The sequence below is a fragment of the Dictyostelium purpureum genome, assembly GCF_000190715.1.
Source record: "Dictyostelium purpureum unplaced genomic scaffold DICPUscaffold_494, whole genome shotgun sequence".
In the NCBI taxonomy this organism is placed as follows: domain Eukaryota; phylum Evosea; class Eumycetozoa; order Dictyosteliales; family Dictyosteliaceae; genus Dictyostelium; species Dictyostelium purpureum.
Genome location: NW_003519828.1, coordinates 272 through 19,448, shown reverse-complemented (window position 1 = coordinate 19,448; position 19,177 = coordinate 272). Strand labels below are relative to the sequence as shown.

Sequence of the window (19,177 nt, the reverse complement as noted above, 5' to 3'; positions counted from 1 at the left end):
CAAGATCTACAAAATGGAGCAGTAGAAGGTTTAAAAAGCATTAAAGAAGGTACAAAAATAGAAGACCCACCTATTAACTGGGATGTAACAAAAGTTTCAAATTTTTTTAAATCTAAAAAAATAGATCCAAAACATATTAAAATTATGGAAAAACATAAAATTGATGGAGAAGTTTTAAAGTTTAAGTATGAAAAAAATGATTTTGATGATCTTAGAAAATGTGGTATGGTGATTGGGGAATTAACAAAAATCAAAATAATTTCAGAAGAATTATTTGGAACTAATTCTAGCAAAATTGTTCATGTGCGGGAAAAAAATGGGAAGGATTATTTTTTAAAAAAAAAAAAAATGGATAGAATTGAAAAAATTTGTAAAGCTTTGGTGTCTGGTGGTGCCATTTTAGCTGGCACGACTCTATTAGTAGTGGGAGTTGTCCTTTCTCCTATTACCTGTGGTATGTCAATAGTCGGTATTGCGGCTGGAGTTGCTGCACTTTCCATTGGTGTGGGTTCTATATTAGGAGGTGTTACAGGTGTAATTTTAACTTCAAAAATAAGTTATAAAGAAACTAAAGAGGCCATTCAACAATTAGAAGAATTAGAAAAAATCATTGGTACAATGGTTAAAATTGCAAATTTGGGAGAAAATAAAGAAATTTCTACAAAACTTATCCAAAACCTAACAAATTTAAAGGATAAACAATTAGATTTCAATAAAATATTTTGTAATATTTGTCATCAAATGGTAAATGATCCTTTGATTTTACCATATAATGATGCAAGTTTTAACTATGAAATTTATTGTAAAGAATGTATTCATGGACACTACAAAAATAATTGCACCAATTCTTTTAATGTTCCATCTCCTTTTAAAAGAATGTTTAACCTTCAAGATTTAATAGAGGTTTCTTATGAAACAAAGAACAGATTAGAACAAGCCAAAAAAGATATTGTAGAAATCAATAAAAATCTATTAGATTTAGGTCTATCAGAATCTCTTGATTAAATTCTCATTCACCTTTTAAAAAAATTTTTTATATTTTAATAACTATTAAATTCCATTTAAATAAACATAATTTCTTATATTTTATTTTAGATTGTGACCAAAATTCATTTGGATCATTTTTTTTAATTTTTTTTTTTAAAAAGAAATTTTATAGAGATAAAAACAATAAAAGCCAATTTCAACAAATTTTATTGATAGATAAAAACCAATTTGTTATTAATATATAGATGATCTAAATAAATGAAATATTAATAAAATTAGTATAATAAAAAAATAGATTATTTCTTTTTTAGATTTTTTTCTTTATTTTTTCTTTTTTTTTTTAATTAATTTTTTTTTTTAATTTTTATATTTTTTAATTTTATTTTTTTAATTTATTTTGTTTTCCCCCACAACAAATTTCCATACTGACACATCAATATTAAATAATGAATCAATATATAACCAGCATATAATAATAATAAATATTTTTTAAATTACATTGTTTTGGAAATGTAATAAAAAAAAAAAAAAAAAAAAATAGATTACTAGAGTATACTTTGTCATGACAAAAAGTAATAATTAATAATTAATAGAATAGTAATAGTAATAATGAAAGATAAAATTATAAATAATACATATAATTTCAATCTTGTTTGGAGTAATATTTTTTTAAGAAAAAAAATACTTTTTTTTCTTAGAGTTTTTAAAATATTCAACTATCAAAGAGTTTTCCATTCAATAGATTCTTTTAGAAATTATAAATTCAAACCTTTTTTAAATAGATTGGTACTCGAAAACTATACATTAAATGAAAACGTATCATTAGAAAGCTTGCCAATGAATATAGAGTCGTTACTCTTGGGGTCTTATACATTCAGAGTGATTCCACAATGGCTTAAATCACTAGATATGGAATATCAAAGAATCGAGACTTTAATGCAAATATTTAATTCATCACCCGCCATAAAGCTAGAAAGATTAAGGCTCTACAAAAATTGGGAAATTAATGAACAAGAATTACCACCAAATCTATTACCTCCATCACTAACATGTCTAAAATTGGATCCCTATGGATATCAGATAAGAAAAGGTGTGCTGCCTCCAAATTTAAAACAGCTGGATATAAAGTTTATTGAGAGCCCAACTCTTTGTGACTGCTTTGAAACTGACTCACTACCCAAATCACTATTAATGCTTAGAGTATTCAATAAACAAGTCACACTTAATACAAGTATCTTGCCAGATAGTTTAGAAGAGCTTTTTTTCCCATTCAACTGCGATATTCAGTTAACTAATAATTTCGAACAGATCTCCTTCCCAAATTCACTTTCAAAACTAACATTGGCCATCAATCAATTTAACGATATAAAGCTACCAGATAATTTAAAAGAATTTAATCTATTTACAAAATCAGAGTTAGACGAAAATATTATAGAATCGATAGCACTTCCATGTTCATTACAATTACTCAACATTCATTCATCCACCAAGCAATCCCAACTAACAAAAAAGATCATACCAAATAAAGTTAAATCATTAATGATCCAATGTAGCCAAATTATCGATTCATCTGGTTTATCAATTTTATCAAACTCAATTGAAAAGTTAGAATTTCAGTATACTATTGCAGATATCGAAGACTGTTATAAAGGTTTTAACCAAAGGATCCTCCACTATCAACTTCCGCTATCGCTCACATCATTATCATTTTCATCGATTGGTCTATATAATAATGGTGGATTTCCACTGGATGATAATATATTTCCACAAACTTTAACCTATATTAATTTTGGGTCAGAATTTAATCAGCCTCTGGGGAACTCGCTGCCAAAATCAGGTAATTTAAAGACTGTTATTCTAAGCCATCAGTTTAATCAAATAATAGAGCCAGAATCAATACCCTCTAGTGTTGAATTGCTACAGATAAACAACTACCTCTATGAACATAGAATTGATTTCCCAAACAGAGACAATCCAAATATAATGGTCAAAGTGTATGGTCTAGATATCTATTTAAGTCATTTTAGATCAAATCCGGGAATTATCAAAAAAATACACATTCCCTTCTCTGATAACAAACTACAAGACTATAAGCTACAAGATTTTTATAATTTAGAATATTTAGAAATTTATTTTACAAAAAACCAACCACTATTAGCACAGGATCTCCCTAGAAATAATAAAATTAAAACATTATCAATATATGGATTTGGCTTTAAAGAAGAAATTAATTTAGAAGATTTTCAGCAATTAGAAACATTAATTATAAACAACTCTAGAACAAAAATCAAAGCACCAACATATAACAATCCAGATGAAATAGTTTATAATTTTTATAATTTAAAATCAATAATTGTTTCAAATTCAAATACAGATTTTTTAGATTTTCTAAACGAAGTTTTTTATCAATTTATTAATTAATTTAACAAATAAACTATTTAATATCAAACTTTTTAATATTAAACTTTTAAATTAAACTTTTAAATTCTCGTTTGTAAAAATTTATTTTATTTTTTTATAAAAAAACAATAAAACTAAAATCTTGTTAATTAAAAATATATTTTTTTATTTATTTTTTTTTATTCAGAAAAAAAACTATCATATTCCTTACGGGTTATAGTTTTTGCTTCTTCGTATATAACATTAAAATACTTAATTCTTTTTTCTTTAAAAGGAATAAAACTTTTAAATAAATTTAAAAGGGTAATATCGAATGATTGAACTGCATGCTCTGCAATGATTATTAAATCATCCATGCTTAAGAAGCCATCTGTTGAATCTTTGGGTTTGATAATTTGGGGGTATTTTAAAATTATTAAATTGAAAAATGGTACATTTCCATTCTTTGCTTCTTGTTGAAGTATAAATAATAGAACTTCAAAATAGAGTTTTTGATTGATTTTATTTTCGCAATAATACTGAATAAAGACTTTGGAAAAATCTTTTGAATTTTTCAATACTAGTAGATAAAAACTGTTTTTGTATACTTCAACTTTATCACCAACTAAATTGAAAGCATCATCAAAACGGCTACACAAACATAAAAAAATTAAAAAATCATGAGAAGTAAACTCTACAATCAGTGTATAATCTTTTGAAATTTCTTTGTGGACTTCAATAAAACCATCGGGCTCTACTGGATCTAATATTGGGTACTCTTTACCATTTGGGCCACCATATGAACTTAATATCCAATTTAAAAGCATGTATGGTTTGAATTTTATATACAATTCGTCGTTTTCGGAATGAAGTAGATCTGTTAAATCGATTTTGCTAAACTTGAATGATTTTAATATTTGAATTAATAGTGATTGCTTATTTTCACATATTAACTTTTGCCATGATTCTTTAAAATTTGAAAATCTTAATGTTGGTGAAACTTCATAAATATATGGGCTTTTTAATGCTTTTGCGATGTTATGGGCCAAAAAAGTGGAATTTTCGTCACCAAATTGATCTTCCAAATAGAACACATGACCCAAACCCTTCATAAGAATTTCATAGTGTTGAAGCACTTTACTGTCGGTAATGGCTTGCCAGCATTGATTTTTATTATCAAAAAATTCTTTTTGATATTTTTTATATAAATGATCCAAAAACTTTGTTGACCGAATTGTAGGTAATATTATATCTTTGTTACTGTTAAAAAAGGATATAGGATCTCCACTTAAATTTACAAAGTATTCGATGTCATCTATGTTGTTGTTGTGGAAAATGTACTCTAATATCTCATCTGATAGTGGACCCTTCTCTTGGAGATACCTTAAGATGAAACTATTTTGAAAATCTTTGCTTCTAACACTACAAATTTTGAAAAAATGATCAAATAGACGTGTGACTTCCCATTTTTTTTTTCTTGCCAATTCTACCATATCCTTGTTTTCTTTGAATAAAAAATAATACAATTGTGGTTTTTCATCAAATATGTTGATTGCGTATAAATACTGCTTAAACAATTCTTTGATTACAGTTTTATATTTTGAACTATTGATTACCAAAGTAGATATTTGTTCCGATTTTAAAAGATCCAAAACACGATTTCCTTTAAAATACTCCATATCTAAAAGCTCTTCATTATTTAAAGAATTTGAATAATAATATTCTAATAATACATTATCTTGAATACTGGTATCTAATTGAATATCTGAAAAATTAAATGATAATAATTCATTTAATTCTTGAAGCCCATTAATAAACTGACGATTATAAACCACTACTTTTTTCATTTTCGATTCTCTATTTTTTGAAAATTCTTTTAATATTTCATCAGCAGTATCTTCATCAGGGCCTTCATATAAAACTTCACCAGTGTCTTCGTCACCTTCTTCATCAGAGGCTTCATCAGAGTCTTCATCAGAGGCTTCAACAGGGTCTTCAACAGGGTCTTCATCAGAGTCTTCACCACCCTCTTGAAATTGGTACATCTTTACCCTAGTAACGGTGAATATGAGATGATCAGTTAATGTTTTATTTTTTTTAAAATAAAAGTAAAATGGTCTATCTGGTTGGGTAAGTTCACCGAAAACATTTTCTTTTCTTTTTTTTTGGATTGGGGTATATACACGAGATTTTTCGCTGTGTTCTGAGTTTAAAGATAAACCACCAGCTTTATATTTGAGTTTTATAAGAACCTTTATTGCCTTTATCAAATGTTTTAATTTAAAAGACCTATCAAGAAAGTTTATATAACTGTAATTTACATCCGTTCTCTTTGGAAAGTAGTTATTATCAATGAGATAATTAATTGTTTTGTAGTCATGATAAAACTTCAAATTGAAATCGAGAGGATTGATATCTACTAGATAAGCAATAATTTCTTGCACATCACTATAATGGAATTTCTTGACCTTTATATAGATATCCATTGCAAATATGTTTCCGCTTCTTATAAGATCGGAAAAAGACTGTTCATGATCTTTAAAAAATTCGTACTTGAGGTACAATTGTGTAAAAAACATTTTATTGGCTTCTGATTTTACCTTGAAAGCTTTATTCATGTAGATATGAGTCATATTTGATGAAGCAAAACTATGGCCGAAATATAAGTATTTGTTACCCTTGATTTTATCTCTTAAAATTTCCCACCCATTGCTATAGTTATTCATAATATCTGAAATTTTATATAGATTTTCATAAGTATTGATTTTTGTTTGTAGCCACGAAAATATCTCTTTGAATAAAAATTTATTTCTAAAAACACACCAAAAAAATTTTTCTAATACGCTAATATCTGTAATTTTTAGCTGCTGATTCTCTCTAAAAGGATTCAAATTATTGTTTCGTCTTTCTTCTTCCTCTATCTTATTTAAATATTTTAATTTCTTTTTAATCCTTTTATACAATTCTATAGTCTCTACTCCTTCAGTTGGTATACCACATTCCTTTGCAAAATCATTTATTTCTTGAATATTGGTTTCTGAATAGGTTATTGATTTGAATCTTTTATATATTGAATTTTCAGAGGTATTATTATTATTATTATTATTATTATTATTATTATTATTATTGTTATTGTTATTATTATTATCATCATCATCATCATAATTTAATAGGTTTTTTATTTTTGGTTCGATGATGTGTTTTACTTTGTTTGTTTTCATGGCATCTGTATCTTGATAATCTATATTTTTTACATTATTATTATTATTATTATTATTATTATTATTATTATTATTATTATCAAAATTATTATTTAAATTATTAACTTTTTTATTGGGATTATTGTTTATATTATCACCATCATTTATTTTTCTTTTCTCCATTTTCTAATTAAAAAATTAATTGATTTTTTTTTTTAATTTTTTTTAATTTTTTTTTTATGATTTATTTTTTTATTTTTTTAGATTTACTGTACAGTTTATTTATTTATTAATTTTAAGAAAATTATTTATTTTTATTTATTATATGTTAATTATATTAATTGGTTTTTTGTGAGTTAATAAGTTTTTTAATTTTTTTATTTAAAAATAAATAATGGTATTTTTTATTCACCATACAAAAAAAAAAATGGGGCAAAAATATAATTAAAAAAATAATATTAATAAAAAATATTATCAACTGATTTAGAACCACTTTCTAATATCCAATCAGATGTAGCACTAACTCACCCCCGACTTAAAAAAAAAATATACCACACAGCACAGCCAAAAAAAAAATTTAAAAAAAAAAAAAATTTTAAAAAAATCTAAAAATAACATTTTGCAATTGATTTATTTTTTGAAAAAAATAATAAAATATACATAATTGGTTATACCCATTTAAATATACACATTTTTTTTAATTTTTTTATTGAATTTTTATTTTTTTATGCATTGTGTTTAGTGTTTCATTCTCTTTTTGTATATCTTATATAATCTGTTAAAAAAAAAATAATAAAATTACAACAAGTATTATCATCATATTTTATTTTTTACTATAATATATAAAAGTATAAATAATTTTTTTTATTTTATTTTTAGTATTTTTTCTAAAAATTGATTATGATTTAGTTTTTGAAGAAAATAAAAGAAACTTTAATAATGATGATAATGAAAATAAAATAAATATTATATTGCCCTTTAAAATTACCATTAATAAATTTAATGTTTTTAACAGTCGAAATTATAATTTAATAGAGTATATGGGTGAAAAACAAATTGGTATTCCATCATCAACACTTGTAGATTTAAATCATATATTACCTTTTTTTGTATGTAATAAATAAACTAGAAATGATTAAATTCTTTTTTTATTAATTTTATTTATTTATTATACTTTTTTTTTACTTTTTATAAAAACATCAAGAAAAAAAGCAATTAATAAAATAATTGATCTAAATCAAGATGAAATCATATAAAAACTCATATATATGTTAGAAATGTATCGTTTGGTGTAGGTAATCAAACTTATCAGTTATCTATGCAAATTGATGGCTTTATCCAATCTTCACCCAAAAGAAAAGAACTGGGCCAGGGCAGTTGTGGGTATACCAAATTCATGCTATCTAATGGTTATATTAGACGTCCAGACTACTATTTCATCTTTGATGCACTATAGTAAAACCTACAGTCTCTACAGCGCACTGCCAAACTTTGTTATAGAAATGAGAGTCCCACCGATTCATTATTATTCTGTAAAAAGAAATCCATAGAGTGGTTAAAACAAGGTGTAGAATCAGTATTGTTAATTGATAGTTATGGTGATAAGTCCTCTGTAGGTTCGAGTTATTATTTTTGCCTATCAGTACCACCACCATTATTACCAAACAATGACACATCCTCAATAAACCTCTAATTCCCAATTCAAAACCTTTAATAATAATAATAATAATAGTGAACCAAGCTGAATTAATTATTTAAATGGAAACTGTATTTCCACATAAAGGAATGGGTCCAGATTTGAATATACCTCTATCTGGTATTCTAGATGGAGCCTCTTTAAATTTAATTAAACTAGAAAACAAAAGATTTAAATATTAAACAATTTTAATCAATCTTAAGATTTAGTTAAAAATAATAAAAAAAGAAAAAGGGTGGTTATCCTTTTGTGTTTTTTTTTTTTTTTTTTTTTTTTTTTTTTTTGGTCTATTTTACTTTTTTAATTTTTTTTTTGTAATTTAAGAAAAAATAAATACAATCACCAAAAATAAGTTATGTTTTTTTGCAACGTAAATGATACAAATAAATAATTATTTAAAAATTAAAAAAAAAAAATTAAAAAAAAAACCTTCAAATCGCATTAAAAAAAACTTAATTTTAGATTTTTATTTTTTTTTTTTAAAGTTTTTTTTTTTTTTTTTTATTTTTACTTCTGAGAGTATTTTTTTTTTTTTTTTATCATTTATTGGATATAAAAGATAAAGGGCTACACTTTCATTTTTTAATACTATTGTTGTAAAAAATAATAAATCACTCACAACAAGACATACACAAAAACACACACCCCCACAATACCGCCACTTTCACACAAAAATTTTAATAAAATAAAAAAATTTTAATTTTTGTTTTATTTAAAAAAAAAAAAAAAAAAAAATAATATAAATCAACTGAACAAATAAATAAAAACAAATAAAAAATAACAATTAAATTATTATTTTAATTATTATTTTATTGAATTTTAAATTAATATAATTTATTAATAAATAGATATTACAATAAAAATTAAAATTTTTTTTTTTTTTTTTTTTTTTTAAATATACATGTATCATAGAATAACTAAATAAAACAGTTTAAATAATAGTAATAATAGTAACAATACAAAATAAATAAAAAAATGACAAAGGGTAATGATGATGGTGTTCCAATGGAATATTATATGCAACAGGATGATTCATCAGCACCACAATCACCATATTTTCCAAATCTGCATCAAGAGCAACAATCGCAAATAAATATAAACCAAACATTCCAACCACAACAGCAGCAACAACAACAAATACAACATAATCCGCAACAATTACAGCAACAACAAGATCTATATGATTCACAATATCTTTTTTTAAAACCATCACCAGATGCACAAGATTACGAAGACTTGGCAATAAAAGATAAATTTTTAGAAAATATGTTTGGTGCAAATGTAAGATCAAAGAAAGCAAAAGTACCAGAGGGTTTTGTGGTTTCATATACTAAATCAGGACAACCATTTCTTATATCAGTAGCATATGCACATCAAGATAACGAGGATTATTTAGCGGCAAACGAACATTCAAAGCAAGCATTACCGATCGCATGCTCAAACGCAGAGGTTGAGAGGGTGTATGGTACTGGTATCTATTTATACTTTAACTTCATCACATTTTGTATCATAGTCAACGTCATACTATTGGTCTTTGTATTGATCAATCTTGTGCCACACTTTTATTATGGCTCGAGAAAGGACGATTTCAGTGGTTTCACCATTCAAGACTATATATTGATTGCACCAAATCTTCAATCCTACTATCAAAGTGAGGCCAAACTATACTATTTCTGGTCAACTTTTGCCTGTGTACTTTTATCGTTTGCCGTAGGTCCAATCTATGCCCTCAAAGTAAACAAATATTTCCAAAAAAACAACAAGGTAGACTTTGAAGACGGTTTTGATTCTGATGATATCATTTTAAAGAATGTTAATCTCTCTGGAAAAAAACGTATCATTAGACGTGTCATTAGTTATTCGATTTTCATCATCCTACTTTGTATATCGACTGTATTGTGCGCATTGGTTTTAAAATTAATCAACTCTTACAAAGAAAACAACTTTTTATCTCTCTCACTTGTCACCTCATTCATCTCAGCCGCCATCATCAGAATCATCAATGTAATTTACGACCAAATTTCCATCTATTTAACAAGATTCGAACGTCATTCAACATGGACCCTCTTTAAGATCCACAATACTTTAAAGCTTTTTGTTTTCAAAGTTGTCAATGTTATTATTCTTTATATTTTAAGAGATCAAATCTTTGAAAAGATTACTCATATTGCAATTTTAGAAGGTTGTCCATTAGTAGATGCTGGTTCTCAATTTTTATTAATTTTAGTTTTAGATTTAACTGTAATTATAATTTTATGAATATCCAATCAACATATATATATATATCAAATATACTAATTAAAAACTATTACCTTTTTTTTTTTCATTATTTAGTTATCAAATTTATGGGAAATTATATATTCACTTATTTTTGCAGCAATCGGAAAAAGAAGAGAACAATCAGGTAAAAGATCAAGCGATTACTATAAACCAGAATTTGATTTATCAGAAGAGTATTTAGAAATTCTTTACAGACAATTTATCGTTTATTTGGGTATACCAATCTATCCAATTGTAGCAGTATTTGGCGTAGCTTGTAATATAGTAGAGTATTATGTCGATCGTTTCAGATTATTTAGAATTTGTAAGAAACCACACAGAATGCAAGGTTCAATGAAAAAATTCCTTTCATTCTATCTATTAATTATCTCCATTGTCTCTGTTGTAACTTATCCATATGGTAGTGGTTGGGTATTAATTCAAATAGGTTTTAAACATGGTTCATTATATAATAAATGTTCATATCTATTTGAAAATGTTATTCCAACATTAAACAGTTCTTCAACATTATAAATAAATTAAAAACTAAAAATAAAAAATAAAAAACCTATTTATTCCAAAAAATCAAAAAAAAAAAAAACTCTAATCACACACCTACACACTCTCTCACAAAGTAATACGAAAACTGAAAATAACTAAAAATAGTAATCTTAAAAAAAACAATGTTTCTCATTCTAAAATATTGGTTTATTTATTTATTCATTTGTTTATTTGTTTATTTGTTTATTTGTTTATTTGTTTATAATTTTATAATGTGAACAAACACTAAACTTTTTCTGATTCATTTTTTTATTTCATGGAGAAATTTTAAATTGACAAAATAAAATTATAACGCAAACATGGTTGTGATCAATTTAAACTTGTTAAAATAAATTATTTGAAAAAAAAAAAACATTCAGTTTTTTTATTTTTTTATTTTTTTTTTTTATTTTTTATAAATGTAAAAAAAAAAAAAAAAAGATTTTTATTTTTATTTTTTTTTTTCTTTTTTTATTTTATTTTATTTTATTATTTTTAAATTAAATTATATTTTATTTAATAGTTATTTTATTTAATTGGGTTTCAAACATATATACTTATTCATTATTCAAACTTTAATTTCCCTTCACCCACATTCTTTATGTATTTTTTAGACGAATTTTAATTACTATTTAGGGGTGCTACAACATATTATAATAATAAAACAGTATCTCAATTGTTATTTTCACTCACTCAACATACAAACAAAAACACACACACATACACACACACCACACTTTAATTAAAAAATTAAAAAAAAATAATTTGAAAAAAAAATAAAATAAAATAAAATTATCTTAATTTTTATTTTTTTTTTTTATAATTTGTACTTATATACAAAAAATAATATATTATATAATTAATACCAATATATTTATAAATAACATATTGATATACTCTATTTTTTATATTTTATAAATTAAAATTGTAATATCAATATAATTCTATAAATCTTGTTTTATTGTTATTGTTTATATTCTCCCTCACCATAAACAACACAAAACAAGTTATAATTTTAAAATAAATTAATTATAAATAAAATTAAGTTTTTTAAAAAAAAAAACAAAAACAAAAACAAAAACAAAACTAAACAATTAATAATAATATATACATTAATAATTATAGTAATATTAAAAATAGATAAATACTATACTATATAAACCAATAATCAATACTATGGGGGGTAAAAAAAACCATCATAAAAATAAAAACAATAAAAATAAAAGCAATAGTAATAATGTTATAAATAATAAAAATGAAATAATTATAAAGGAAAATGAAGAGATAAAGAAAAAAGATGATGAAGAGAAAATCCAACAACAACAAGATTCAAAAGTTACTGCAATTATTACAACAGAGGACGAGGATTTAGATGATGACAGTGATGAAGAGGAAGCTAAAATAACAGAATATTGGGTTGAAGACTCACCAATGAAACAAGAACTATATGACAGAGAGAAATTTGGTACAAATTTATTAGCTAGTGGTCTACCAGACGAACCTAAAGTTCAATTTGACACAATTCAAAAAATCTATCACTTTAATAAACACCCCACAGAACTATCCCAAGATTCCTACTACAACCATATGGACCAACGAGGCTATATGGACGACGATGATGATGAAATTTACGAATATGATGATGAAAATGACTATGACCAAGGCGATGAAGATGATGATGAAGATGATGACGACGATGAAGATGACGATGTAATAATAAAGAAGGTTAGCGATGATGATCAAGAAGGTGAATATTTTCAACAAAACTCGTATGAAAATCAACAAAAGACTGAACTTGATGAATATGACGACTACGACAAAGAAATCTCAACAAGAACTTCAAAGAAAAAGGAATCAACAAATTTTAGATATTACCCACATAATAGCAGCGAAAGTGATACCAGCGAACAAGAGCCAAAAAAATCCTCACCAAACAAAGACTACGAGTATGATGATGATGAAGAAGAGGATGAAGAAGAAGAAGATGAAGAAGAGGATGAAGAGGTATTTAATAGCGTTGAAGAACACTCTGATGTAGAGCAAGAAAGTTTATTTATAGATTTTAGTAAATCATCCGATAATAATAATGGTAATGATAATGATAATAACAATGTAATAATAAATCAAAAAACACCACCACAATCACCATTAACCAATGTAAATTTAGAATCACCACAACAATCAACATCATCACCTACCTCATCACCACTATTAAGACAATGGGCTCAAAGACCTCAAAATAAATATGTATCAAAATACCAACAACCATCACCAACATTAACAAGACGAAGCGAAATTGGAGATACAGATAACGAAATAACACCTACAACAACAGTAGCAACCACTGCTACCACAACAACAGCAACAAGCGATAACCTTAAAGAAGAAAATAAAAATATTGAACAAGAAAGTGAAGAAGATATTTCCAGCCATGATGATGATGATGATGAGGAAATCGAAATTAATTTTAGTGGTAGCGATATTGACAATGAAGAAATTCAACACATCATACGTAATAGAGAATCATTAGAGCACTCGTTAATGGAAGCCAGAGGCAAAGTAGAAATGGAAAGAGTTAAATTAAGAGAATATTTTAATCAGGCCAAGGTAGATTTAAAGAAAACAATTGAAGACGTATCGCAATATTTTATAGAAATTGCTGCCCCAAGCGATGACATATCACAACCACAACAACAAATTGTTATTAAAAGTGAATTGGAGGAGGTATCATCAACTTTAATTCAACTGGAGAACAAAATCATTGAAATTGAAGACTCACTAAAGAAATCTAACAATAAGAATGAAGCATCAAGCAATAGCAGTAACAACAATAACAAATTAGGTATAATAAAGAGTGGCAAATCTAAAATTAAGATCAACTCATTATTAACTGAATTTGTTCACTTGGTAAGTCTATTCAAACTATTTTATAAACAAATATAAACTTTATATTGACAAACTTTTTTTTAACAAATTTAGAAACAACAGATTGAAAAAGAAAAAACAGAAAAAATGAATAGAGACTCTGAATTAAAAGATATTACTGAACACTTATTAGAGATGGCATCACAACTATCAAAAGCAGTTATTTCTAAAATTAATTCAGATAGCAATAGTAGTTTTAGTAACAGTCCAGTTTTAAATAATAATCATAATAATAATATAAATGGTACACCATTAATATCATCCTCATTTTTGCAGCAACAGCAACAACAGCAAAATCAACAATATCCTTTAAATATAAGCAACTCACCCTCTTCCTCACCCTCTTCTTCAGTATTTATACCCTCAAATACTAGTAATAATAATCAAAATAATAATAACTATAATAATCAAGAACCACCATATGCACCTAGAACCAATCAATTAGAAATGGAAAAAGAGATCGAATTTTATAGAAATCAAATTGAACAATTAGAAAAGAGATTAATGAGATGGAAGCATCATAATGAAATGTTACATCTAGAGTTATTAAATGATAAACAAAATAATTCAGAAGAACTTTTAAATTTATCACATAAAATCAAAAAAGTAGAAGAAGAAAGAGACAAGCTATCATTAAAGATTGATGAATTAATGGCAGATGTAGGAGAAAAAGAAGGTATTGAAAGTGTATTATCAAGTAAAATCGAAGTGTTGAGAAATGATAACCATTCATTATTCGAAACTATTGAAGAAATGCAAAAAGAACGTGAATTTATCTCTGATAAATTTAATCAAGTCATTTTAGAGATTAGAGAAATGGGCCAGAACAATGTCGAAAAGTTAAAAGATATTATTGATGAATTAACAAACGAACGTGAAGAGTTACAAATCAGTATCAGAGATGCTGAAACCGAGAGATTTAGTTTAATTGAACAACTATGCCAAGTTACTGAACAACTAAACCAAGCTGAAAACTATAGAAAAACAATGTCTGATGAACATGCAAATCTATTATTGTCCTGTGAAAGTACCTTTAAAGCATTGGAGAATAGTGAACTAAAATGCACACAATTCCAAATTCAATTACAGGTCGTAAATAGAAGACTAGGTTGGACCGAAGGCGAAGTAGATAGATTAACTAAGGAAATTGATAGATTAGGCAGAGTTAACTTTGATTTACAAAATAAAAAACCAACTTTATCAAACAGCAAAAGCGAAGAGCAGTTTGAACAATTACCACAAGATAATATTATCCAAGATGATGAAACTATAGACTCCTCAACATTCAACAATATTAAAGATAGAGCAGCAACCATTAAAAGCATCCTTTATAATGAACGTAATGAAATCATTCAACTAGGAAGTGATTTATCATTGGTAATTGAAAAGGGCAAAATCAATAGCAAAAAGACCATTCAATGTTTGAAGGATTTTATCTTAAAAGAAATGGAGTTTACAAAGTCTGATATTACAAACAAACTTTCAGATATCGAGGACCAAAAGCAAGCCATTCAAACCCAAAACTTTAACAATGAACAGTTACTTTTGGAGGAAATGAATCAACAAAAATTAAAACTATGTGAAATGCAACAAAAGATATTGAAAATTGAAAATCAAATAGTTTCTTCAAATACTACCACTGATTCTCCAGTTGTTCAACAACCACAACTATTAATTGACGATAGAGATCAATTCACCCAACTACGTAAATTAGAAAATAAAATTAGAAAAATCGAAGCAGGTATTTCTGAAATTGTACAAACACCACCTCTTACACCCTCACTAGCCTCAACCACAATAGTTACAAGCACCACAACAACTCATCATACCTATCTCTCGAATGGTGTTGAAAGCCCACCACCTTTACAGCAATCCATATCAATACAATCACCACCAATAACCAGTAAAACCATTACAACACACACATACATCGATAATGATAAACCAACATCCTCTTCATCGTCACTAAATAATTCTATCGATGGTGCAAATCAAAAATATCCAGTACCTTCAAATAATAATATTGATAATCATAGCATTACTATACCAATTCAAGAAGATAACACCAAAGTTCACAAATTTGATAAAGGTTCAACTACAACACCAACATTATCAAGAGCATCAACATCAACATCAACACCAACATCAGATACCACAGTTTATTATGATAGTATTTATAAATCTAAGCAAACTGCTGAATCAAACCCAAAGACATTATCAACACTCCTCAAATCTGTTACTATTAACTCCATTTTACTAGGAACATCATCAACTCTTTCAATTATGTACTATAGATTATTAAACAACACCGCCATCAGTACCAATCATTTTACTCAAGGCTCGGTCATTGACATTACAAATAAGGAACAATTTATATCACTATTAAAATTTGGATGTAAATTTGGATTATTTGTAGCAGGCGGATTTAGTTTATTAAAATTATTAAATATTTCAAACTATCCAAAATCAAATAGAAATACACCAACCGACCAAGATAATTTAGAAACAACCCCCACCGATACACCAACACCATCAACAAAGAATCAATATATAATCAGCGGAGTTATAGGTGCAACTTTACTTGGTGGTATTTTATATATAAAAGAGAAAAAACCAATTTATTTATTAACAGGAAGTTTAATAGGTTTAACAAATAGTTTAATTTTAAATAAAATTAAATTAGACTAAACTAAACCAAATAATAATAATAATAATAAACAATCCAATATATTTAAAAATAAAAATATATATTAAAAAAAAAATTAAAATTAAAAAAATATATTTTAGAATTTATAATCAAAAAGATTATATTTATTTATTTTATTATTTGTTTGTTTTTTTTTAGATTTAAACCTGAAAACAAATTCCGATTTATTAATTGTTACTTATTATATAGAAAAAACAATTTTATGGTTACTATAAATATATTATTATTACTATTATTATTATTACTGTTTATATTATATATATAAAGTGTTTTTTTTTTTTTTTTGGTTACTATTAATTACAGGTGGGGATGTTTGTTATTGATTGTTGATAGATTGATTGACAGTTATATAATGATAAAGTTATTATTATCATTTTGAAAATTATAAAAAAGTAGAAAATGAAAAGTTTTTAAAAATAAAGGAGTAATATAAATAAAAAACTCTTGATAATAAATCAAAAGATATTGGTGTGTGTGTTTGTATGGTAATGGTTATAGTTTTTAAAAAAATTAAAGTAACTCTAAATTACCAACACCTTCAAGCGAGCTTAATCTAAATTGAGCTCTGAATCTTGTTGGGATTGATTGAAATTCGACTTTACCAAGGATTTTAACAGTTGAACCATCTGGGGACCATTCACTAGTTAAATTATTTAAAGTATATTCTTTTGGTAAACCTTTTAATGAAACACCAATCTCGGAACCACCAAATGTATTTGGGAATTTAATTAAAAAGAAACCTCTTCTAACAGCTTCTTTGAACTCCTCTATTCTTGGGATACCTTCACCGTCTCTATATCTTGAAATTACAACCTCTTGTGGCTCTAATAGCTTTTTCATTAATTCACTGATTTGTGGTTTTGAATTTGCTTTTTTTTTTTTAATTTGAAAAATTGTCATTTTATTTTATTATTTTGTGCGAAAAAAAAAAATTAATATAAATATAATTTATTTGATTTGATTTAATTTAATTTTATTTATTTAACTGTCTTTTTTTTAAAAAATAAGTGTTGCTTATAAACAAATAAATAATTATAGTAGGAGAAAAAAAAAAAAAAAGAGGAAAAAGAAAAAAAAAATAAAAATAAAAAAAAAAAATATTATATTATTTAATAAAATAATTTAATATATAGTTTTTTAATTTTGTTATAAGTTATACTAAATTTTAATAATTAAAATTATGGACATGCATATATGATACTATCTATTATAATTATTTATTTTATTTTATTTGTAAAAAATGTAAATACTTTTTTAAAAATAAAAAAACAACAATAAAAATAGAATACACAAAACTAATAATAATAATGATAATATTATTTTGATTATGATTATGATTATGATTATGATTTTAACAATAGTATTATATTGGATATTTATAATTTAAAACTATTGTTTAATACAAATAAAATTTTATAGATTATTGATGATGTTTTTGATGATGAAAATAAACAAAAGATAACAACAGATAATTAAAAAATAAAAAAATAAAATAGAACACAAATAAATAAACAAACTAATAAACAAATAACTTTAATTTAATTTAAGTAACAAATATAAAATATTTTTTCAATAAAAAAAATAAAAAATAAAAAAAAAATGTGAATATAAATAATTAAAAAAAAAGGTTAAGCGATGATATAAAATCTTTTTTTTTTAAATAAAAAAATAATATTTTAAATATGTCAAAGTATAAAATAGCAACAGGTAATAGTAATTAAATTTAATTATTTATCTACTTATTTTTTTTTTTTTTTCAATACAAGTTTTTATTTGTTGTTGTTATTTTTGTTATTATTATTTTTATTATTACAGATTTTTATATTTGTATACATACATTTTTTATCATCTTTTGCCATTGTTTAATTAGTATATTTATGTGTATTTTATTTAATTTATAAAAAAATATGTTTTTGTGTTTGAAGTGAGTGTGTGGGTATTTTTTTTTAAAAAAAATCTATTTGTTTGTTGGGTGTGTGTTTTTTTAAATTCAATATATATAAGGATAAAAATAAAGTGTTTGATTGTTAGATATAAAAATTTTAAATACAAAATAATATTATAATAATAATAATATGGTGGTAATGTGATTGTTAGATATAAAAATTATAAATTTTTTATAATACAATTAAATATTAATATTTAAAAAAAAAAAATTATAGTAATTGTTTTATTAAAAAAAAAAAAAAAAAAAAAGAAAATAAAAAAAAAGATATTAGGAAATAACAAACGATAAAATTTAAGGAATTTATATTTAAGAAAAAAAAAATAATATAAAAAAAAAAAAATAAAGAAAAACAAGTTTTTTTCAATAAAAAAAAAAACTAATAAAATCTCGTTTGTTTAAAAAAAACTCTACTGCTCAATAAAATGATAATAATTAGGTTTTTATGTTTATAGCAAAATGAATAATGGGCGAAATTGGGCAAGTAATGGTTTATATGAAAAAAAAAATAATAAAAAAAAATAAAAAATGAACACTAA

At 24.6% G+C, this 19,177-nt stretch overlaps 5 protein-coding genes across 5 annotated transcripts; 3 read left to right on the top strand and 2 right to left on the bottom strand.

Moving 5' to 3' along the window:
• Positions 1-348: 348 nt before the first annotated feature.
• DICPUDRAFT_158973 (uncharacterized protein) lies at positions 349-3,408 on the top strand (the record flags this gene model as incomplete). The annotated part of the gene is made up of 2 exons (XM_003293980.1): positions 349-982; positions 1,730-3,408. The coding sequence occupies 2 exons, from the start codon at positions 349-351 to the stop codon at positions 3,406-3,408; spliced, it is 2,313 nt and encodes a 770-aa protein (XP_003294028.1).
• A 158-nt stretch (positions 3,409-3,566) lies between these two features.
• DICPUDRAFT_158972 (uncharacterized protein) lies at positions 3,567-8,089 on the bottom strand (the record flags this gene model as incomplete). The annotated part of the gene is made up of 3 exons (XM_003293977.1): positions 3,567-4,788; positions 4,933-6,752; positions 8,033-8,089. 3 exons carry the CDS (start codon positions 8,087-8,089, stop codon positions 3,567-3,569), a joined length of 3,099 nt encoding a protein of 1,032 aa, XP_003294025.1.
• A 1,148-nt stretch (positions 8,090-9,237) lies between these two features.
• On the top strand, positions 9,238-11,055 carry DICPUDRAFT_158970 (uncharacterized protein; the record flags this gene model as incomplete). Its single annotated transcript, XM_003293979.1, has 2 exons — positions 9,238-10,503; positions 10,597-11,055. The coding sequence occupies 2 exons, from the start codon at positions 9,238-9,240 to the stop codon at positions 11,053-11,055; spliced, it is 1,725 nt and encodes a 574-aa protein (XP_003294027.1).
• Positions 11,056-12,237: 1,182 nt separating this feature from the next.
• On the top strand, positions 12,238-16,674 carry DICPUDRAFT_158969 (uncharacterized protein; the record flags this gene model as incomplete). The annotated part of the gene is made up of 2 exons (XM_003293978.1): positions 12,238-13,968; positions 14,041-16,674. The coding sequence occupies 2 exons, from the start codon at positions 12,238-12,240 to the stop codon at positions 16,672-16,674; spliced, it is 4,365 nt and encodes a 1,454-aa protein (XP_003294026.1).
• A 529-nt stretch (positions 16,675-17,203) lies between these two features.
• On the bottom strand, positions 17,204-18,552 carry DICPUDRAFT_158968 (uncharacterized protein; the record flags this gene model as incomplete). The annotated part of the gene is made up of 2 exons (XM_003293976.1): positions 17,204-17,562; positions 18,531-18,552. The coding sequence occupies 2 exons, from the start codon at positions 18,550-18,552 to the stop codon at positions 17,204-17,206; spliced, it is 381 nt and encodes a 126-aa protein (XP_003294024.1).
• Between the last annotated feature and the right edge of the window lie 625 nt (positions 18,553-19,177).